At 38.7% G+C, this 24,194-nt stretch overlaps 2 protein-coding genes across 2 annotated transcripts; both read right to left on the reverse strand.

The window, feature by feature from the left end:
• Positions 1–10,684: 10,684 nt before the first annotated feature.
• Positions 10,685–13,962, reverse strand: CRR21 (Tetratricopeptide repeat (TPR)-like superfamily protein). The gene has a single exon (XM_088957061.1). The coding sequence runs from the start codon at positions 13,881–13,883 to the stop codon at positions 11,316–11,318; it is 2,568 nt and encodes an 855-aa protein (XP_088813187.1). The 5' UTR covers positions 13,884–13,962; the 3' UTR covers positions 10,685–11,315.
• A 1,123-nt stretch (positions 13,963–15,085) lies between these two features.
• On the reverse strand, positions 15,086–22,651 carry LOC148842804 (ABC transporter G family member 39-like). The gene is made up of 24 exons (XM_088956403.1): positions 21,935–22,651; positions 21,672–21,792; positions 21,472–21,560; positions 21,285–21,369; positions 21,021–21,180; positions 20,853–20,929; positions 20,535–20,588; positions 20,329–20,419; positions 19,924–20,225; positions 19,523–19,804; positions 19,054–19,370; positions 18,814–18,974; positions 18,609–18,712; positions 18,368–18,524; positions 18,143–18,274; positions 17,880–18,031; positions 17,433–17,765; positions 17,059–17,349; positions 16,885–16,968; positions 16,662–16,795; positions 16,346–16,573; positions 16,077–16,248; positions 15,665–15,919; positions 15,086–15,572 (listed from the first exon to the last, which is right to left on the reverse strand). The coding sequence occupies exons 1-24, from the start codon at positions 22,255–22,257 to the stop codon at positions 15,315–15,317; spliced, it is 4,362 nt and encodes a 1,453-aa protein (XP_088812529.1). The 5' UTR covers positions 22,258–22,651; the 3' UTR covers positions 15,086–15,314.
• Between the last annotated feature and the right edge of the window lie 1,543 nt (positions 22,652–24,194).

The raw sequence follows: 24,194 nt of genomic DNA on the forward strand, positions 1-24,194 counted from the left end.
CCGTGTGTGGCACATTCAAGCTTGGGATCCCATCCACTGAAAGGGGGATGGTGAACTGCCCAATGCACACCGCCGGAGCATGAAGTTGCTCTCCGGTAGTGGCTGTTTCGGTTCCACGTCCGGCACTGCTAGAGGAGGCCATTTCAGTGTTGGAGCTTTTGAAAGGGGGTAGGTAGAAGAGATTTAGAGGGAGGCTTTTAGAAGCAATTTCCCACAGACGGCGTCAATTGATGTAGCGCAATCCGGCCGGTCTTAGCTATCAACGAACTTGCCTTTGAGCTGGAGCGTCGGGGAGCCTGAAACGGGAAAGAAGAGAGCTCTGGGGGGAACCCGGTGTGATAACTCCGAAGCTCAAGTCAGTAATCTCTCAAAGGCAGAGTGTAGACCAGATAGCGCAAAGTTCACATACCTTGTTTGTTGGGGGCAGGGGGTTCTTATAATCACTTCGCGCACTCGCTCCGACGCCCTTGTCAGGTCGGGTATGATTACTCTTGCGTCCGTCAACTCGGTCGTCGTCCTTTCTGCTGGGACAGAACCGCCACTGCCTAACCGTCTCTCTAACTGGAGATGGCGGTGTTAGGTGACGGTGGTAGGTGGCTGTTTTAGAGTGCGGCCGTCAAGCGTCAGATCCCAAGTCAGTCGGGTGCGGCGCCCTCGGGTACGGACTTCCTCAGTGTCAGGCATGGTACGACTTGTTTGGTTTTGGTGCTCAGACAGTGATGCGGAGTGGTGAACGAGGCAAAGCCTTGAGTTCGGAGGTATGTATAGGGCGGGCCAGTTCGGCGAGGTGTATCCCGAACTGCTACGAGGTTGGCCAGTTTGGCGAGGTATATCCCGAACTGATAAGGTAGGCCAGTTTGGCGTGTATCCCGAACTGTTACAAGGTTGGCCAGTTCGGCGAGGTGTATTCCGAACTGTTACAAGATTGGCCAGTTCGGCGAGGTGTATCCCGAACTGTTACAAGATTGGCTAGTTCGGCGGTGTATCCCGAACTGTTACAAGGTAGGCCAGCTCGGATTACTTTCTGGTTTGGGGCCGAGGGTGAGTTCGGGCCCCTAGTAGGGAGTTCGGTTCGTTGGTGTCCCCTTGGTGTTCGCGCTTTAGTCTTGCTTTTGTGCCGAGCTGTTGTCTTTGCCACGTGTCGCATAACTGTGAGGTCGGGCCAAATCTTCCTTCATTAGGAACATTTTCAGTACTTATACGCTATTATTCACGGGAGATATTCTAAATGCATGGTCAGATATGCCTGTGAGATCGGTGTGAGGCACCCTGTGTGAGGAGCAGATCCCAATTCTGCCCAACCAATGGAGGGCTGACTTGTTGGTGTGTTAACTGCTAACATTAACGTGGAATCAAATCCCACAACCATCACTTTCGGAATAAAGGGTAAGGGTGAAGTTATAATACAAAAAAAAAATGTTGGTGATCATTCACTTCACAACGGTAATTTGTTTGGGCTTGTAAGGCGTGGCACCGCACCATTGTCTTTTGGTACCTCCCAAGCAATGTAATGTGATTAAGTTTTTGTCGTCTCCACTCTCCACCTCCATTAGAGGAGATCGGCTTCAGTTAGTGCAAGGCCGTGCTCACACCATTTTAATAGTATCTCCCAATCTTATATCAGGAATAATTTCCCTATGAAATAAAGCATAGAAGTATTTTCAATGCAAGGCTAAGGCTGTTTGAATAAGTTTTTCACAAACTGAATATCTCCCACTACCCCAATAATATATCCCAACCGTGTATTGGGAATAGGGGTGGCAATGAGTTGAGCTTTTTACGAGTTGCTCAAATTTGGTTCAACTTGGTTTCAATCGAGCTCGATCCAATTCATCGACTTAATTATTAAATGAGCCGAGCTCGAATCTACTAGAGCTCGGCTTGAATATATATATATATATTTGATATTTAATATATATAATAAAATTATAAAAAATATTATATATATATATAATAAAAATATTATAATTCTTAATTTTTTAAATATAAAATAAAAATATTTATATATATATATATTTTTTTTCAAAATTAAGCTCGAGTTGAGCCGAGCTCGAATTCAAGGTTCTGACTCAAACTGAGCTTGAGCCTTGTAAAACAGTCTCGAGCTGAGCTCAAACCTAATACTATTCAGCTAGGCTCGGCTGGAATCCACCCCTAATTGGGAACACCTCCCTGCCAACTTGGAATTGAGAGAGCTTGGGTCTTGGAGTCTGTTTGGTTGGTTTCTTTTTTTATTGAAGGAACCGGAGAATCCTCCACTGACGATGGAGTTAGGAGACGTGGGAGACAGCTTAGCTTTTACCAGCTCTCCAGTCGTCTCTCTCTCTGGACCGCCAATCGCCATCTACCAAACCAAAAACAGTAAACAGACCAGACTTTGGAGTTGACTGACAGATTTGCCAGCCACGCATCCACCTAGGACGGGGCCCACCCACCTCTGAGCACGAGAGGGACGATTCCTTCCTGAATTCCTTGAGGAGCGTGGCTGAGGCTGACTGACCATCTACTCTCCTGCCTCGTGGTGAACTGAAATCTCCCCCCACCCAAACTTGCTATCAACTATTGTATATCTTCATGGCTCCGATTTACCTAAGCATAACTCAATTACCGAAACAATGAAACAACAGAACTATTTTTGAAATGACGGAATTGCCCTCGAACTCGGACGTTGACAGGTTAAAACCTTTTTAATAAAGGTTGGAGCTAGCAAAACAGGCAGGTGAGGTGGGTCACTTTCACTCTGAGTGGAAGGGTTAGGGTTTGTGTTAATTGGTAAAAGAAACAAACCCTTTTTGTTAGTCTGGCTTAAGTTTTGTGTTAATCTTAATTAATTAGATATAAATAGCATTAGAGCAATAAGCAATGTGATGCCATAAAATTGAGAGAGAGAGAGAGAAATGTGATTACAAAGCATGTGATGTAATTATGTAATGCTTGTCCATTGCATTTGACCTGGTGTGGTGTGTCCATTTTAGAAGAAGAGATGTAACTGGTTTTGTTGTTCTACTAATTTAGTAGTTCGCTAATTAATTGATCTTCTGTTTCTCTTTATACTAACATCACTTGTAGATGTGGACTAATTAGCCATTTATTTATTAGGGTTCTTCATGGTAATGGACTAATGGTAGCAACAAAGTATTACCGTTCCAGTTGGCAACAACTCTCTTGTCTACCTCCATAAGAGCCATGGCTTTCACTCACAGTGCTGTTTTTTCAATGGCCACTTCTTCCAATTGGGCGAAAATAACTCAAGCTTATATAGATATTTAATCTTATTATTTGGTGTCAGTTAGGTGCCATTAGTCACAATGTTATTTTCATTCTAACAAGTTTCAAAATGAAAAATTGTTTTCAAATAATTTGAAAAATGTTCAATCAAACAAGAGAGGGAACAAAACACTTACATGACATTGATGTGGAGGAAACGCCTTCAACAAATGACCCCGATGTCAAATACTACCAAACGGGTTTTCATTGATCTCACTGATTTTACCTTCACTTATACACAATATTCTCAACATGTGATTCAACCACTTGGTTGGACTGAATGACCCATCAGATGGATAGGTTTCAGGTTTCATTGGGGAGACCAGATTCAATTCTCACAAAATTTGTCTTCACACCACTTACTGCTGTGCATTTGAAGCATCTCCATACTCACATTTTCTCATTCACCCAACGCAGGGCTGCAAGTGTTGTTGACAACGGTGTGAGGACAAATTTTGTGAGGATTGAATTTGGAATCTTGATTGGGCCCATGACCTGGCTAACTGAGCCACTTAATTGTTTGACTTGGTCAGTGGGTCATATGTACAATATTTGCTACTATACTGTTACAGCACCATGCCAAAACCAAAAAAATAAAAAATAAAAATAATCAAAGCCATTGATGTGTTGATGCAGCCCCCACCTTGAATTAGATGAATTTTGGTTATTTTCATCATTTTAATAAGAATTTTAATGATTTTTATCATAAATGATTAGTTTTGATTTATCAAATTATTTTATTTAATATGATAAATATATACTATTAAAAGCATACTTAATTTTTTGCAGTCTTTTACATTTTTTGCATTTATTTATTTTTATATTTTATTATTTGATTTATGACATCATTGATCGACCTATTTGAACCACTAACCTACCATCCAGAAAACAATAATTTTGTTTCTATTTTTTTTTTAACATTGCCTATGATAATCACACCCCTCCTTAAGGCTATATTTGGTTTGAAGGAAAAGATAGAGAAACCTATATAAGGTTTGCAAAGGTTTCTATAACTTTCTCTACTTTTTTCCTTTAAACCAAATACAACCTAAAATCCTTGTCTTCTTACGTTATGTTTGGTTTGAAGGAAAAAGTAGAGAAAGGAAGAAAAAGGTAGGATAGGGAAACCTATCACCACCTATTGGCCCAAGAGAGTAGGGCTGTAATCCAGTCGGATTCAGATCAAACTCAGCCACTTTCGAGTGTGATCCAATGATTGAAAACACAAATCTGAAGCAGATTGATTTATGGGTTTCATACAGGATTTGGATTCTATTGAATTTTAGTTTTGATCTGAGTTTGTTTTACTATCTTTAAAAAAAAAAACATTAAACTATTATGAATTAATTAATTATTCTTTGACTTATAAAATGTAAAACAATTGATTTATCAATCAATAAACTTTTTATAATGGTGTTGGACTTGATTCTTGATTGGATCAAGTAGTATTGGGCCCGCATCCAATCCGATTATTATATGGATGTATTTTTTTTTTAAATCCAAATTCAATCCGGATCATCCAAATTGGGTCTTGGACTTTGGAACTCCATTGACAGCACTATGAAGGCCCTATTTGAAAAAGAAGCAGGCATCCATAACATGGATACATGTAATTCAAGCATTGGTGAAAGTGCTTTTTGCTTCATAAAGCATTGGTGAAAGTAGATATCTATTCATATTTCCCAGAGTATGGAATAAATTCTTTTATCTTCTTTTAACAAGCATGTACACAATATTGCCTTTTTCCCTGGTGATGGATACTGTTCAATTAAAAAAAAAAGAAAGAAAAAACGGCTTAAAGGCTCTTTTTGGATAATCTTTTACTTTTGAGTTTTGGGTTAAAACCCAGCTTATGGAATAAACTATTTATCTTTTTCTAGCAACAAGCATGGTCAAAATGTTGCTTTTCCCCTAGTAATGTTGTTTAATTAAAGAAAAAAAAAAAAAAAAAACCAGCTTAAGGATATGTTTGGATGAACTTTTGTTTTGAGCTTTGGGTCGTGGGAAACAAAAATGAGCCAAAAAAGTGTTCCCAGTGTTTGGTGAGGATTGCTTTAAGAACATAACAATCTAAAGTCACAATGCTTTTTAAATTTAAATTTGAGCTATCCAAACGCAACCTTACATTTATTTTTTATTTTGTTTTTATATGAGAAACATGACGAGACAGGCAAATTGAAAGTGGGGATGGGAGTTGGGTAAATTTGAGCTTCACAGATTGCAAGTCACATGCTTCTTGAAAGCACGCAACAACAAATTTAGCAAACACAATTCACAATTGCTTTGGAGAAACTCTTAATTGTTTTTTTTTTTTTTTTTGTTTTGTGCTTTGCAAGCTCCTGATTGCCCGCTTGGGACGATGAATTTTTGTTCCTGTTTGGGAGGGTTTTACTATAGTGACTCTTGGCTTTATGAGGTGGGCCCTATCGTATACAACCAATTAATGTTTCCACAAAGCTCAAATTTACTCTCCTTTACCTAAAAAAGTAGCTTTAGCTTCTTTTAGTGTAGGATTTTAGGACATGGCTTATGACTTTCTGAGTTGGGCTACACATGAAAATCTCTGTACCTTTGTAAGGTGAAAATCTAGTATATGTTTGGCATTGATGCTGCAGATATAACATCGTCTTCTTAGGTAAAACGTTTCCTGGAGCAATATCAGTTTTTTCTGTTTGGTACCAATGCTTTAGGAAACGCTTCTGGTACCCATTATTCAGTGTCACTGCCACCTCACATCTCTGTTGGCAGCAACGAGCTGCAGCTCTAGGAAATGTCAAATTCGACATTGCTCCAAACCATGCCTTCCCGATTTCTAAGGCGTGACTTTAAACACCGTTTTTATGAAAAAATAATTTCAAACAAACGCTTGTTTCCTGAAACACCATTTTTCTGGAGCAATGGCAACGATGCCAAACAGACGCGTAAAATGCCAACATCGGCGTTCCAAATATTAAAATTGTGATTGTAACACAGAGCTAACACAGTTGCTCAAACAAAGCAGCTCAGTAATACAACTCACCCCAACTGTAGAAACGGTCCCTAATGGGGCCTTAGCGGATTTTTCAAAGCAGCTCAACCAAAGTTCAGCCCTCACTAACGCAGGCCATCTGATCTTTTGTAGTTAAGATCAGCCAATTCCTTGATCAATTCATCCAGTATTAGCTATAGGAAGATGTTCTTTTTAATAATGATCAAACATGATTAGACAGTTCATAGGAAGGGATGATTATTGGCTAACTTAATCGTGGCCATTAATTCCCCAAATTCAAGTTCTGCCATGGCTGTTAAATGAATCCCAAATCTGATATTTATGAATTAACCTCTGTCCTCAGAGACCACCTTCATTGAATCATGACTCATAGCCCAATTAATTCCCTCCCCCCCAAGGTCCAATTATAGGGGTTAGGTGGGTTGAATTGAATTGGGAAAGGGATCATCATCCTTCCATTGACAACACCAACCCTTTTGACAAATATAAGAAGCTGAAAACTCAATAAATAATTTAGGAAGAGATGGAGGATGGGCAAAGCAGTAACTGTGTTTGTCCTCACTTGACTTCTTTCACATTTATTTGTACCGAGGCCACAATCCTATATTCTCTTCTCCATGGACCATGGTTAGTCTCATTCAACCTACACACACCCATTCTGTCTACAAGTACATCCGTCCACATGATAGAAGGAACAATCTCAATGCCGAATTTTAGCTTGTTATGTTTTAGTCAAATACTGGTTTGTTCTGTAGCTCATACTCATTTCCCAGTTGGATCACAAGAGTGAATAGTTAATTAGTTAACCCCAAATACTCGTTTGTTCTGTCTAGCTAGTACTCGTCGTTTATCTAAACGTGGGTCCTATAAGCTTAAACCCATCTACTGTAATCCCCCATGTTCTTCCTAGGGAGTAGGGACTCCGGACGATCCACAGCTTTATTTTTCCTTCAATGAAAGGATCTTTTTCTGGGTTCCTTACTTTAGGTTGAAAAATAATGAAAAAGGAAAGAAAGGTGTTTAGAATTTAGAAATTTACGTATGGATGAACTCAAACACTTGATCAGATGACCTATTAATTCATTGATGGTCTGAAACTTCTTGACCATTAATTCCTCATAATCCAGATTGAGTTAGCAAGTGGGGACACTGAAAGGAGAAGAAAGAAAAAAGTTGAAATTTTAAGTGATTGATTTGGATGCTACTTTGACAGGTTCCATGCATGGGATAAGGCGAAAGCAGGAATGGCATACTTTGGCAGGTTCCATGGATTATTTTACCGCCCCCCCAATCACAAGTATTCAATTATTAGTACACACGCACACATACATTAAAAATTAAATGACATTTTTTTTCGCTCATTTTAGTATATTTGGCATGATATTTTATAGCTCAATTTAATGATATCAGATTGGCACATGCGTGTATTGAGAACATCTCTCATACTTGTCATGGAGAGATGTTAATCTGATCTCCAATTTAACCTATTCTCCTCAACCCCTCATGGAACCAAAATGAGTGAAGCTTGGTTACTTCATTTTGAAGGTTAAAAGAACCCTTCAAATATAAAATAGTCTCAAAGCGCTATATGTAGTAACTTTGTGATGTTGGATCAAATTTGGTGAAGAACCCTCTTTTTTTGTAATTCCAGAGAACTTCACATCTCTATCAATTAAAGTTCTCTCTCTCTCTCTCTCTCTCTCTCTTTTCAACTTAATAATCATTTATTTCTATGATTCTGTCTCCTCTTTGGGGTTGATGGTGGGTTTAGACAGATACCTACTGAATTATATTAAGTACAAGCTTCTAAATGAGAAGAGCCCGACACCGACACGAAAATGATGCGCCTTGAGCAAATATTCAATGAATTACTGCTTTTCCGCCTTACACTTCTTGCACCAAAACAATCAGAAAAGAAATAGAAATAAGGTGATAAAAAGGTTTTTGGGAGCAAATTATATGATATAACTAATGTTTATTGTGTAAGCATAGTGATGATCATCCATTAGACGCACACAAGTGTAGGACACATACAGCAAAGTTGCATACTACCTTTCCAAAAACTTAACCCATTAGGTTGTAGGCCGTTCCTTGTATATAAATCCTTTGAATTCTTATTTCTTTTCAATGTGGGACTTTACGTTCACGTGCATCCCAACAAGGATGTGGATTACAAATACTACCAGAAGTACCATATGCATTTTAATCAGATAAGTGGAGAAATATTCATAAATGAAGACTTCAATTATCAAAAAAAAAAAGGACTAATGAGAATGGACAACCATTGATAACAACCAAACTAAAGAGACACTAACAGTAGTTTATAAAGTCATAGACATAGAAAAATAGAAAAGAAAAATATAAAATATTGCAAGTCTAAGAAAATTGTGGAGAAGAAGGATGTATGAGAGTTCAAACAGGATCAAGAATAATTTATTGAAGATTAAAGAGAAAATAAGAGATTTCTATGGATCTCTAAGTTTGCATAAAGCCCTTTGTTTGGCTATGCTGGCACAGTATGTATTCCTTCTAACTCCCCATCATCTTTACTTTGTTTTTTTTTGGTAGGATTCTAGATGGCCAAGAAGTTTCTTGTAATGGTAGATGAAAAACATAGTTAGTGAAAGAGAAGACAGTGATGATGACCCAGAACAAAGCATTACAACCAAAGAGATGTGGACTGCAGTCCAAGTAATCATAGACAAAAAGAAGGAAGATACAATTGAAAATCATGATATTCTTACACTTCTGAGAAAATTATAGGGAGAAACAATGCATGAGAAAGCCAAGCATGATCAAGTACCAATATATAGTTCAAAAAAATCCATGGTTTTCAAGTATTAAGATGAAATAAAACTCCTGTATGCTAGGATGCCTATACATAAATTTATTCTTTTTGGTAGGCCAAGTTTATATATACTTGTTTAATAGGATAGCTTGAAGTGTTTCTTTTGGAAGGTTTACTGAATACACATATGTCTACAAAAGAAGGGCCACCAAAAGAGTCACGCTTGCACATCAACTTGGCAATCAGGCTACAGAACATGACTGGTTCCGAGTCCCCCATAACTAATCACATGTCACATTTTAAGATTATCACATCAAACTCCATCTTTCAGTGGAACACTGGAACCCACCTATCAGATTACTAGGTGTTTTTGCTGAATTTGTTCGGAAAATGGATAATAAAGTTCTGTTATAGATCCTGTATCAAGCATATATCAGGCTCTGATCATTCTGATTTTGGAGACCATCCAGTAGCAGGCTGATCAAAGGCCAATTTCGATTTATGATTTATGAAGGTCCACAACATATTTTCATCCAAAAAGAAAAAAAAAATCAGGCTTAGTACCCCGCAAACCTAGGCTTTCCCGTTACATGTTATATATGGAATTTATTTTATCACCCCAATACCAGGGCCATCCAGTGGCTGAGTTTTTCCTTGTTACTCAAAAGAAAAAGAAAAAAAAAAAAAAAAAAACTCTGGCTAATAAAGTACTTTTCGACCTTGATTGCTAGTTACCTGATGTAATAAAAGAAAATAAGGATTTTTAATTTCTCATTAGGAGGAGCATGTTATGGGATGATCGCTTCTATTAAATCCTGATAACATCATTTCTACTACAAAACACTGATCAATAACCAGTTGCTTTGAATGGACAAGGTGTTCTAATGAATGGTTGCCACTTGTCACAGATAAAAGCTTAGCAAGGATACTCAACTTCCCAGTAAACAACTAAGAGGCATCTTTTTCTCAACAAGGTGTTCTAATGAATGATTAATCTGTGTTCGGAAGAGTCAATCACAGTAACCATCTTTTTCTCGTAGTCAAAGCAACCAAGAATTTTATAAGAGGCATGCAGAACATCATAAAGGAAATTGTGCTAGGTAAGTTTATTGCCCAATATGTATTAAACTTACCTGGCACAGCAGTTGGATCTTGATTTTAGGTGGGAGAGTAAATGGCAGCATTGTGGCAAATGATACACTTTGCACCAATAAACAGTATAAGATATAATAAATTCACTTTGGAAAGGGGTACAGTGGAAAGTTTTGTGTTGGATTGTGGGTAGGGTTCAAGTGCGAAAAGGTTATTGAAAGGGTGGACAGGGATTCCTCTATACATTGTCAAGGAGAGAGTTTTCTCCAAGATGAAAAAATGATGAGGAGAATCTGCCATGAGGTTTCTGTAGTCTTGATGTTAGTGAGAACTATATGGACATTAGGATGCAAAAAACTTGCTTGATAAATTCAGAAAATTAATTGTTACAAATACCGACAAAAAAAGGCCATTACCCTTGGTTCCGGCCATGCAGGGTCTTGGGAAGGGTTGACTGGATATGGACCTAACCTTTGGCATTTTTTTGCACAAAGTGACCACTCTAGAATCAACCCATGTTTTACCATTACAGCAACAGGAAAAGAATCTACTCAAAAAGCACTGAAGCTAGGTTAGTATATGCATTTCCTTCTATGGCAATTACATAAATAATAAAAATGGATGCCTCCCATATCTGAGACCCAAATCTGGGTTCAGTGGTCATGTAAAGCAACAATTTCAATCACTGAAAATGTTATCTCACCAAGTACTCAATTGTAGTTTAGTGCAATTCATTTCTCAAGAAAAGTTTGAGCAGAGATTTTCCAACCCAAATGGAGTTATGTCATAATTCAAAATGTATCTGTTCTTGGTGGCTATGTTTCATAGTGGCACTAATCTCCAAGATGTGATAAGTAACCCATCTTGACTAACGAAATCCCAGTGCCAAAACTTGCTTCTGTTCTTCTTTGGAGTTTGGTTAGATATCTAACACTGTTCCCTACTGATCACTATGCACTTGTGTAGTTTCAATGTCTTTTAGATGTGAAAGGGCAGCAATGTGCATCATATCCACATCAACAAAACTTTGTGGATACTTCATGAGCTTCTTGTTGGCCCTACAACGGTTTTTCTCCATGCAGACTAGACCATCAACTGAATTAGACTCGTTCTATGGCAGTAAGTCGCATCTCGGTTAATATCTCAACAGGGAGCTCTCAATATATCCAATAAAAGTAATCAGGCTATGCTTTTAGAAGCAGGATATTTGATATTACCATCTGCGGTTACATATCCCATAAATCTCATTTCCCTCTCCAATCCACACAACATGTGGTAAATTACCTCAGTTTGCGGGTGTGATCCATCACCTGCAACAAACACATGGAGTTCTTCTCCAATTTGAATCAAGCTGCACCCAGGATCCTTTCTTAGTCCTTTCTGCTTCATCAAATCCCTCAATTGTGATACCTCATCCCACTTTCCTGTTGAAGCATATATGTTTGAAACTGCTATATAATTCCCTGAATTATCTGGTTCTAATTTGAAAAGGTGTTCAGACAAATATTTTCCCAGACCAGTCTCATTGTGTTCTCTACAAGCAGCAAGAAGTGATCCTAATATGTGCGCATCAGGTTCAATTGGCATTGTGAGGATGAACCTAAGAGCTCCTTCCAGACTTCCACACCGAGAAAGGAGAGTAACCAAACAACCATAATGCTCCTTACTTGGCATCACATGGTATTTTGAGAACATTTCAGTAAATACCTCCAAACCTTTATCCACTAAGCCAGCATGGCTACATGCTGATAGGAGGCCAGTGAAAGTGATACCATCTGGTTGTATCTTTTCTTTCTTCATCTCTTCAAAGAATGCAAAAGCTCCTGCTGGTTGACCATGTAGTGCATGTCCAAGTATCATTGCATTATAGCAAGGCAGCTCCTTGTTCAAAATTGAATCAAACACCTTCTTAGCTAGATCTATACTTCCACATTTAGCATACATGTCTACTAGGGAAGTTACAATTGAAGGAGATGTTGAAATCTCATGCCTCATGACATAACCGTGAATGGTTCTTCCATAGAGTAAAGATGCTATAGTTGTGCAAGCTGAGAGCACACAGACAATGCTGACAACATTGGGTTGGATGCCAGCTGCTTGCATTTTCTGGAAAAGTAGGGTAGCCTCGTACCCATATCCATTTTGGGCTAAACCATTGATAAGAGTGGTCCAAGTGATCAAGTTGGGTTGGACACCAGCAGACTGCATCTGCAAGAACAAGTCTCTGGCCTCATTAACCTGGCTATTTTTCAGAAATCCCAAAATCACAGAATTCCATGATATCAAATTTGGGGGGACACCCTCTAGTTGCATCTGATAAAACAATTTCAAGGCCTCGCCACTTAGACCTAACTCTGCATAAGCAGCAATTAGGGTATTCCAGAGCACAAGATCACTCTGTATTGAGGTGTTGAAAACCCGTCTGGCATATTCAATCTTCCCACACTTTGCATACATATTTATGATGCTACTAGAAACAACCACATCAGAAACAAAATTGTTTTTAATACAATAACAGTGCCCCACTTTACCAAGCTTTATATTGCTAGAATCAGCAAAAGCGGACAAAATAGATGCTAAAGTAACTGAGTCAAATCGAAGATTTTCTGTTCTCATTTGGTGGCAGATATCAAGGGCGGTTTCTACCTGCCCATCTTGCACATAGCTCGAAATAAGCAAATTCCAAGTTACCACATCTCTCTCATTCATCCTACTGAAAATAAGCTCGGCATCTTCAATCTTACCAACTTTTGCATAGAAGTTTATGAAAGAAGTACCCAAAATGTTATCTAACTCTAATCCGCTCAAAACTGCAATAGCATGGACTTGTCTACCCTCTTCAATAGCATCTAAATTTGCTGCTGCCGAAAGGAAGCTAGCAATGGTGACTCTAGTTGGTTCAATGCCTTCCACTCGCATATTATAAAGGACCTCCATTGTTTCCTCATTCAGCCCATTTTGTACACAACCTACGATCATTGAATTCCAAGCAACGACGTTCCTCTCAGGCATTAAATTGAAGACCTTCCTTGCGTCTTCCAAGACCCCGCATTTTCCATACATATCTACTACACTGCTCGCAACAAAGACGCAGCAATCAAAACCCATCTTTATAACATAACCGTGAACCCCTTTTCCAAACTTAACCAACTGCAGGGCAGAACAAGCTTTCAGAGCATTTGGCACAACAAAGTTATCTGGAAAATATCCATTTTCATGCATTTCACAGACGCCCAGCAAAGCTTCTTCATTACAGCCTATCCTACAATACAACCCAATCATGGCAGCCCAAGAAAAAACGTTTTGTTTGCGAAGCCTTTGAAACAATTCAGTAGCAACTTCTGGAAGATCACATTTTGCATAGAAAATCACCAACTTGGTTTCAATGTACTCATTGCTGGAGAAGAAATCACCATTCTTAAGGATTCGAGCGTGAATTTGCTGACCTGTGAACAGAGCTCGCTCATACACGCAGCCTTGAAGGAGTTCTCCATAAATTTCCGGTCCAATTTGGAAACCTTCAAGTTCCATTTCAGTAAGAATTGCCAAAGCTTCAGGAAGTTGACCTTCTTTGCAGAGAGAAGATATGTAGTGGAAGTAAGATTTGTAGGAAATTGGAAATCTTTGCTCATTATTCTGGAAATTGGGGAGATGGGTTGTTGTGACATTTATCGATTTCCTGGTTTGGGTATATCTAGAGCGAGAGAAATGTGGATTTGGTGTGATTGGAAGAGGAAGAGAAGCCATGCAGGAAGAACTAGAGAGGAGGATATGGGCGTGTCATTATTGTCACACAAACCAGGAAGGGCATTTTCGTCATATTGATAGCAAGATTCTATTCCTATGGTGTATGACAATATTATTATCCACACGCGCGGAATCATGTCTTGGGCCTGCCAATGGCTAAGGAAGATTTTGGGCCGAGCCGTTCTGGATTTTAAGTAAGAGAATCTTTTGAGCTGCCTACCAGTACTGGCTTGATATTTGTCTTGAGCCCTCAGGCATATGGGCTTTTAATCCACAAGCCATTAAAGTTAAGCTGCCGGTTTGGGCTAATCTCAGTTGAATACTCGAACTTTAAAACGTGTTAATTATTCTGAACTCTCGATATTTGTCTCTGACATATGGGTTTCATGCATACAGAACAGTGACATGTCCACTCATGATTGATTACATAACTGTGCCAACAGTATATCACAAGTGGCCTTACATGGGTGGTGTTACATTTAGGCTTGTATAGGCTTCCCTACCTTTAACCAAACACAGAGTTAGCTGTTGGGGAGTGTTACTTGGACTAAGTTTACATCTGCTGGGACCATGACCATGGTCGCAGCACTCCCTTTGTGACCCTAATGAAGCATGGGCACATCAGCAACGGAAATTAAAGAGGAGTTGATGTGATGTTTTTGGATTCATTTCTGTGTTGGCACTGTCTATCTTGGCATGCTGGAGGTTTGGGTATTCGGAGATTAAAGTATGTCAGTGATGCACTGTTATGCAAGAGGTTGGATGGAGGATCTTAACAGAGGAGGGATCAATTTGGGCCCAGTTGTTAAAAAATAAATACTTGTGAAACAAGAGATTCAAGGCACCATTTTGCGGACTGGATTATCTTGGGCACATGTATAGGAAGATAGCTGGATGTGGGTTAGGGAAAGAAATGAGAGATTTTTTGTGAAGTCAATTTAATTCCCTTGGTCTTGGTTTATGGGTTTACTTGATTCCATTAATTTAAAAAAAAATAGTGAGAGCTTCAATTGTTGCAGATGCAGGTATTCTTCATATTTGTGCTCTACTTCTTATGGATGGAACGGAATGCTTGTATTTTTCAAGGACATACTTGCATTAGTTCTGTTTTTATGAATTAATTCTCATTTTAGTAGCGAAAAAAAAAGTCCCAACTGTGGGACAGGTGTTGTACATTGATTGTGTGTTCACCAAGATAGCAGTAACTAGAATGATAATGGTTTCGATATTAACATGATTATTTGACTAACAGACTACAGATAGCTTGACGTCATTTATAATATAATCTAGTTTGACACAGCAAAAGATTCAAAGAGTACTGTTAGTGACGGACATATGAGCATGAGCCCTACTACATGCATACTCTAGATCTTTGCGCTACATATGCTGCCATTGATGCACACTGGTGGGTGATTTAGAGAACTGAGAGCTTCATCTTCTTTGGAAGTTAAGTGCCTTAATTGAGAAGGCAAATACAAATGCAAAGAGTACTGTAAAGCCAATAATCCCTGCAGAAATCCACCCCAGAGAATCATATTTAAACCCAAAGTAACTCTCCAAGAAGTTCTTCACCGTAACACCAGTGTCCATTTCAGTCTCGATCTCTCCAAACTGTGAAGCAACTAGTCCATACAAGGTCCATGCAACTGGACAAGACCAGTAGTACCATCTCCACCATACAGGAAATCTCTGTGATAAAAACAATAAAAGAAAGCAATAACCTCTTCAGTATCTCTAGTAAAGAAAATCTCATGAAGTATTGGATATGGATTGGAACTTACAGTTCGTGGAATGATGAACCCGGCAAAGAGATTCCATATTGAGTAGAAAGCAGAGGAAACAATAGCGGCAAAGGCGTGGTTGGGTGTCAAACCCACTGCCATCATCCCATAATATGTGAAGTATAGGAATGTGAAGTACATATAGAACAGGTACCAGAAAAACTTCTTAGCTGTCCAATCAAAATCGATCATAGCATAAACTAACACACCGTAGATTAGAACCTGAATGAGGATATGTGGAATCTCAATTACAACCTGAAAATGCAACACAGTTATGGTGTCATAAGGTGGAAGTTGTGTCATGAGACCAATATAAAACACAATCTTCTAATGTATTAATTCTTTCAGAGTGAGTCGATTTACTATATTGACTCCTGAAACTTCAGTTCATGCTACCACAGGATGTGCTTACTTGTGCAAATGCATATGGTAAAGCAGAAAACATCCCAGCAGCCCTTTCTCTGTAGAACACTGTACGTTCTACAGCCACAACTGGCTGCACAGATGAAGCATTTTGAATACCAATGAAGAGAACTGCAGCATACATGGAACCCATTGCATTGAACAGATCTTGTCGCCTAGTTCTGCAAAATATGCCATCATATTAATGCATTTAAGTTTAGCAAAACACCTGTTTGGCCGTCTCAAATAGAATATTTGCAGATATAGGAATGGTCTTACGTTTTAGACCCGAGTCTCCAGAACATTGTACCAAACATCAAAGCAATGAAACTGGTAAAAAGAAGTCGGACTGCAGTATATGCTGGATTCCTCCAGTAGGACATGTGCTGCTTCCAGAGGCATGCTTTGCATTGTGTGAAGAAGGGTTGGGAATACTTAGTCGGGAAAAGAAGATCTTTTGAACCAGGAGGAGGCTTGCTAAGCTCTTCAATCAAAGCCTTGTTTCTCCTACAAAAGATTTTCACAGATTGGTAAGAAAGAGACAAAGTTTTGTTCTTTTAAGCATTGGCAAGAGAGCATGTATCATTCAACCCACTGGAAGAGATCTGAATTCTTGTAAAGGTCAGCAAATTTGACTCCCAGAATCTCTTCTTGTGCCGCAGTAGTCACCTCCAACATCCATGTTGCAGGGTTATAACCATCTTTTATCTTAGGAACTCCATCGATACCCTGAACATAAATAAAATTCAAACCAATGAGGAAAATTGTACCATTACTCCACGAAGGAAAGAATGATCCTAAAGATCAGAATGCCTCACCTCAAAATATTTGATCAGATGACATGAGTGGCGCCCTAGTGGCCCAACATATATTTCTTCTCCTCCTCGCTTCATAAGGAAGAGCTGTAACCACATATTAAAGAATTCAATACCTTGTATTTGGAAGAAAAAGATATCCAGTATTTTGGTTCCTTAATCTTAACAATCACTCACCTCATCAAAAGATTCAAATATGTCAATGCTAGGCTGGTGGATGGTGCAGACCACAGTTCTTCCTGTGTCCACAGTGTTCCTTACCGTTCTCATCACAATTGCAGCTGCTCTGGCATCAAGTCCAGAGGTGGGCTCATCCATGAATATTATCGAGGGATTAGCAACAAGCTCAACTGCTATTGTCAGCCTCTTACGTTGCTCAGTTGAGAGACCATTGACACCAGGCAATCCAACTAGTGATCCCCTCAGTGACGTTAGCTCTACAAGCTCCATGACCTCATCGACAAACATCTGCAAACATTTATCTTTTACCAGTGAGTTTGAAACCTGAATTGCCTAAAACAGCCTGTAAAAGAAAGTTCTTTAGAACTTACCTCCCTAGTAGCAGAGTCAACTTCAGGAGGTAAACGAAGCCAGGCAGAATAGAGAAGAGACTCGTACACTGTAACATATGGAGAGTGGATGTCATTCTGTTCACAATATCCTGAAATACGAGCAAATGTTTCCTGCTTCTTTGGATAACCGGAAACAGTGATACTTCCCTCTATATATCCGCCTGTTTTCCTTCCTGCCAATACATCCATTAGAGTAGTCTTACCCGCACCACTGATACCCATTAGAGCAGTGAGGACTCCTGGCCTGAAGGATCCACTTACACCATTGAGGAGCACTAACCGATCTTCAAGAACACCTTGGTCTTTCATTTCCTGTAGATTCAGTTTAATAAGTTATTAATTTTCTTTTCCGGAACTACAAAGAGTACAAAGAATGAATTTTTTGGACACGGAAATTCATATTCCATTTTAGTAACAAGAGGTTACCTGTGGCATGTCTACAGAGTATCTAATATTATCAAAGGTGAGAGAAAATGGAACAAAAGGAAGAACCATTCCTTTCTTGTTCTGACTACCATCAAAACTGGCTTCTATTCCAGAAGATCTTGACTTGGTACTGTTTTTTCTGATTTGTAGACCTGGAAATAAGCATCTAATTTGATACACAATGGGAAAACCGGTAGATATTGGGACAAGGCTTAGATAATGATGATGGAAAAACTGGTAGATGAGATCAGAATGAGATTTACCTCTTTCTGTTGATCGGGAAGAAGATCTCTTTCCCCTAGGTGATGGTTCAGCATCACCAATTTCTCCAGTTCTGTTAGCGTGCTTTTCTTTCAAGGCCTCTTCGGATAGAACCACTTGAGATTTCCCAATTGCTGTTGACAACTTATCAAGCTTAATCATTGGAATTTTGAAGTAAAAATGTTTTGAAAATTGAACGTGTGACAATAGAAACAGAGGCCACTCACGGTTGAGGTATGCCAGAGCTAGAGTGAAAATTCCATTGAACAAAAGTACATATCCAATCAATGCTCCTGCGCCGATCCAAAACCAGGATGAACTGGTAAAATTTCCACGAGACTTCAAGACTTGAATGCCCAAGGTTTCACTTGAATTGGGAAGAACCTATGCCACAAGTCAAAATCAACAAGGTGGTATACCTTCTCGAATATAAGAGATTTTGTTCTTATTTGATAATGAGATGCTTACATGGCTCCAACTGTGCCCAAGAAATTCATTAACAGCAACTGCATTCTGAGCATATGTCAAAGGTGAGCTCCAGTAGCCCCAAATCCACCATTTCTTTATATCCTCTGCAAGATAGACAAGAAGGTTCAAGTATTTCTGTGCAATTTATCCCAGTTTAAAGATGTCTACCTCTCTACTTGTCAATGGCAAAGATGACCAATTATACCTCGTGAAAGGACAAATCCACCAAGAGCTAGCACTATAAGCAACACAAAGGATCCAAATGTACTTGAAACAACCATGTCTCTCCCCAGTGAGGCGACTACCCGGAATAGTCCAGAAGCCATCTGGTTAATTAATAATAGTAGAAGATAATGCCTAAACATCCTGTAGCAAGAAGGTTCCCCACTGGTCAGTTAGAAAGAAAGCACAAACAAAGGAATAGTAAGTTGGCAGCTTCAGTCACCTTTGAATGCTTGGATCAAAGCCAATGACATAATAAGTCATAGCAACCCAGATGGCAACTTCCACAAATGATATGGGAATCTTGAGTATCCATGTAGGCAGTGCATATGCCCAAGAAGGATAGAAACGAAGGTCTCTTTGCTTGTAGAAGACAGGAAGCTTTGCCACAGTCATTGAGATTTCAGCGAAACCATTGAACATAAGAGTAACAAGTGCGAAGAACAAAGCACCCATGTAAACGTTCCCATCATCTATGGTGCCGTGTTTCATCTTGGTTCGCAGGAGGACAGTCATCGCAATAAGCCCAACAACAATAAGCTGTGAATCAGGATGAACATGGAATAAGTTATGTCAGGATTCGGTGCCCAAAAATGTGTTAAGTTGAATACAAGTTTGACTGGAGGGGCAACAAATTATTCAATAACTGAATCAAGTAAATAAAATCATCCCACTTGAATTATACTACTCACTTGCATCATTTTGAAAATGTAAACAAATGAGTTCCTTTTCATTAGCAGCCATTCTCTTGAGAAGCAAGCCTTCAGCAATTCTTTCTTGCTAATACCATATTTCGAAGTTGTTAAAGCAGCAGGGTGGCTCTTCCTCCTGTCAAAGGAAACACTGAGCTCATCTCCCAATTTCCGTCCCACATGGAAAGACTGGAATGCATCTGCAAACTCCTTGACAGAGACATAGAAGTATGGCACATCCTTGTTGGCCCAGTATTGTTGCTGATCTTTTCTTGATGTTACCTAAATATGGACAAAAAAGATCACACTACTTTATCTATTTTAAACAAAGTGAACTGTACCAAGTTTCAACACTACTTGAGAAAATCAATAAGCTAGATGGATCGGTTAATGAAACTTACTTCCTGCAAGAAATCTGCAACTCCTTTCCTCTCAGGGCATTTGAAACCCATTGATTCAATGAACTCGAGCACATTTTCGCGAGGACCCTGGTACACGATCTGCCCTTCTGAGAGGAGAATAATGTCATCAAAGAGATCATAAGTTTCTGGTGCTGGCTGAAGGAGAGCAATTAGTGTAGTCCCGCCAAGGATGTGAGTTGACTGCTTGAGGGAATTCACAATCTGAAAAGTTGTTGAGCTATCCAGGCCCGTTGATATCTCATCCATAAACAATGCTTTAGCGGGTCCTACGAGCATCTCACCTATATATATCAACCATAGCCATGAAGATTTAGTCCACAGTTAGATCTACTCAAGTCAAAGCATATGAATAATAACAGGCCAAGAAGTTTTAATTTGTTCTACCAGTGGTGACACGCTTCCTTTGTCCACCTGAGATACCCCTTATCATTTCATTCCCCACCATGGTATCAGCACAAATTTCCAGTCCCAAAATCTACAAATTTTCAGGGAATATGAGAGAGAAATTATTAAATTAATCAATGTCTCCAGAATGAAAAAACCAAATAACATTGATATTCCACAAATAGATCATTGCCATCACAAAATACCTTTAGAATGTAATCTGTAATAACATTTTCCTTCTGTCCTTCTAGAGATGATGCCTGTCCAAACAAGGGAAGATGAAATTAAGGGAAACAGAACAAGCTCAAACTCCAAGAAATGAAAATAATATTCACAAACTTCAAAGTGATCCATATCAGAATTTAATTAGATTCTACAGAAGGATCAAGACAAAATCAAATGAGAAATGAGACAAGTTTTGTTCCTATAGTACACTTGGTGGGATAAGTTTACTTAAAAAAATAAAAATAATTTATTAATCATCATCATCATCTGTATAGAAAGAGTAAAATCATGATTTTTACCTTCATGTATACATCAATATCTGGGTCTGGCTTAATATTTGCCGCCTTCTCTCTTCTTGAAAGTTCTGTCAACATATCTGCAGAATTTTCCCACAAAACAAAAAGTAGTGTTTCAAGCTCCTTAAATTTTTGCTAATTCTCTTAGCTGATAATAGTTTCTCAACTTACCATAGCGGGTACCAACACCTTGGCATCTAGCAGAGAAAGCCAAGGTTTCTCTCACAGTCATTTCCCCAATGTGGAGATCATACTGACTAATATAAGCAGCAGTCCTCTGTGGGACAAATTCATCCAAGCCATGACCATTAAATGTTATCTTTCCAGATACCTGGAGTTTTACATAAATCAAACTTAAACTGTCAAAACTACATTAAGTAATTCTTGAAGGTCGCAGGAATCTTAAGAAACACTTAGGAAGTTCCATTTCTCCACCTTCAGTTGTGAGTCAAGCTTTCCTGACAAAGCTAGAAGTAAAGTGGTCTTTCCGGAGCCCGGCGGGCCTAAAAGCAGAGTCATTCTGCAAAGTTGCCAGATGAGTTAGACATATAGAGTTGTATACTACTGACGGGAGAACAAATGGATTTGAACCTGAACTTGGTTACAGGATTTGAATCATTACCTTCTAGGTTTGATTATTCCACTAAGATCATGAAGAATTGATATTGATCTCTTTCTACTTGGGAAAATGCGGACAGAGTTCAAGAACGTCTTTGCAAACAGGAAAAAAAAAGATCAGTAGAAGTATTTGTTGTGATTCAACTGAAGATGCATAAATGATCAATTGTTTCATTTTTAATTAGTTGTTCTTTTGCATGTTACCTCCAGCATGTTCATGGAGAAGTTCAGGATTGTAGGTAAAGCTCTGCTACCGATGTAGGCTTCTGCACCAATGTTTAGTTGCTCAAACCGGACTTCTATTGTTGGGTTTTCAATTCCAACTCTAGCAGAAGGAAGGGAAGAAGAAACCCATCAGTAGCCCATCAACAAAAACATGAAGAACATAAAGAAATCAAACATCCATGATCCAAGAAGTCAATATCTCTAGTAGAAATAAGTAAAGCAAAAACCAGTCAGAAGCGTACCGCTCCATTCGGTCCTTGAGCTTGAGTAAGAACTTCTCGTTGTCCTCCTCTGCCACTCTGATCAGTCTCTCTATCAGGTTCCTTCTGTCTTGAAGCCCGAGATTCTTAATATCAATTTCCTTGTGCTCTCCATTGAGTCCTGTCAGTATTCCTTTTCTTATGCGATCATAAGTTGGCAGTTTCTCAATGGCAGCCCACTTCAGTGCTTCTTCATCGTCTTCATCGTAGGACGACCTTGAGAAGACATCCTCATTTGCATTCCTCCATGAACCATTTCGACTTCGACGTAGACTCGCAACTCTATAGATATCACTGTTGTCCATTTGTATTCACCAAAGCTGAAACAAGCAGCTAAAACCCAGAGCAGTCGTCCTCTTGCCTTCCTTACATAAAAAGTCCGAGAAACCCAGAAAAAAGCAAACCGGGTATCTCTGTTTCTTCTACTGAACAACGACGCACCAAGACCCAGGACTGAATTCTTTCATCTACAGAACGAAGAGAATTGTACTCTCAATCTGAAGCTAACATAACACAAATCACAAATGGGCATTTTTCTTGTTGATTTGATCTTCTCTGCTCTTTTTCCCAGAGGAACAGACAATTTAAAGCCATGGAGACCTCATGACTAAGGTAACAACTTTCAAAAGATTGACCGCATGAGATTTGACAAAATTGCAAGAGAAAGGATGATGAAAACAATTTTTTTTTTCTCGTTACTTGCATGTACAAGATAAATTGAAGACTTTGACCATTAATCACTTGCAACGGAATGGTGTGATCTGGCATCATTCTTTTTTTCTCCTTTTTCTGATTTTTAAGTAGGATTAAATTCTACCTAATTCTACTGAGCTTCTTATCACCAACCACTGTTAATACCCTGCATGCTAATACCTTTAACCGCTTGGCGCTTTGAGAAACCGAACATCTTGAAGAACATAACATTTTTTGTTGAAAGATGTGAAAGGGTTTTTTGGAATTTTATTCTGATGTTTGGTTTTCCAAATAATGAATTCATTTAAAAGCCGTTGACACCCAACACGAACTTTAAGGTAAAGTGGTAATTGGTAATTGGTAGTTGGTAAACTATTAATAAGCACAACATACAGTAACTACGTTCAGTGAGCTCTTCGATAAATATTCTGACAAGTGTCAAAAGTTGTTTATAATTTTTTTCAAGGGCAAATTAGGAATATTTTAAGAGACAGATGTCAAACTTTTTTCTAAATGCTCATTGAATGAGTGCTTACAATGTTCTGATTAGGACTACACATGCCCTTCTCTCTCTCTCAATAACAATTGTAAAATAAAGTTAGGGTTGTTGGGATTTTGCTAAAACAAGATGCAGTTTTTTATGGGGGATTTTGTTCATTGATGTGTGCTAGTTTAATTTTGAAGTATTTGATTGAGTGATGTAATTGATTTTTGAAAAAATTCTCAATTATTATCTTGTACTTTGGGTCTAGTGTCATTTTGGTCGTCAAATTTTAAAATGCGGCAATTCAATACCTGAACTTTCAAAACGTGTCAATCCAGTACCTACTGTTAACTAGTTATTAACTAGCCGTTAAGTGGTATTTGAAAAAGATGCAAATGCCCTTTGAGTGTCACCTATTTTTTTTTTTTATAAACCATCCAAATGTTGACAAAAAATTAACAATTCCAAATCCTTACCTCTTCTATGCAAGAAAGTTGGGGTTATGTCTCAGTTAGGGATGACAATTTCTTTGTAAAACAGGGGCCTTGCCTTGCCCTGAATGGGGTGGGTTTTCCCTGACCCTAAACAGGGATAGGGTGGGAACAAGTTTTGTATATAATTCCCTAACCCCGAAGGTAAATTAATAAAATATCTATATGTTTAATATTGATATTTAAAATATCTCTAATTTATTCCTAAATTTTGAAAATCCTATAATCCTATATTTCCATTTTTGAAGTACCCCCAAAGTATTATAATTCAATTCCTAAAATACCCCCAAATTCCTATATTCTATGTGTAAATTGTCCACATAATAGATAATTTTTAAATAGTTGCCTTAGAGCAAGGAGAATTTGGGGATTCCCTTCTTTGATGGGGAGTGGATGCCTTGCCTCGAACCTACCCCACCACCGGGGATGGGGCAAAGTATCTTGACTACGGGGTAGGGATGGGAAGGGGGTGCCTCACCCCAAATCCACCATGTTACCATTCCTAGTCTTAGTGGGCATTCTAGTGACCCTAACTTTCTTGAATAGAAGAGGCACGGATTTGGGATTGTTAATT

Source organism: Nelumbo lutea, chromosome 8 (assembly GCF_056320005.1).
Source record: "Nelumbo lutea isolate HS-2025 chromosome 8, American lotus-T2T, whole genome shotgun sequence".
Taxonomy (NCBI): Eukaryota; Viridiplantae; Streptophyta; class Magnoliopsida; order Proteales; family Nelumbonaceae; genus Nelumbo; species Nelumbo lutea.

Coding starts and splice junctions, on each gene's coding strand:
- CRR21 (XM_088957061.1), bottom strand. CDS start 13,883: ATGGCTTCTCTTCCTCTTCCAATCACACCAAATCCACATTTCTCTCGC.
- LOC148842804 (XM_088956403.1), bottom strand. CDS start 22,257: ATGGACAACAGTGATATCTATAGAGTTGCGAGTCTACGTCGAAGTCGA. Junction 17,766..17,879: donor ACTCTGTAGACATGCCACAG/GTAACCTCTTGT, acceptor CTGAATCTACAG/GAAATGAAAGACCAAGGTGT. Junction 17,350..17,432: donor TTGACTCTGCTACTAGGGAG/GTAAGTTCTAAA, acceptor AAATGTTTGCAG/ATGTTTGTCGATGAGGTCAT.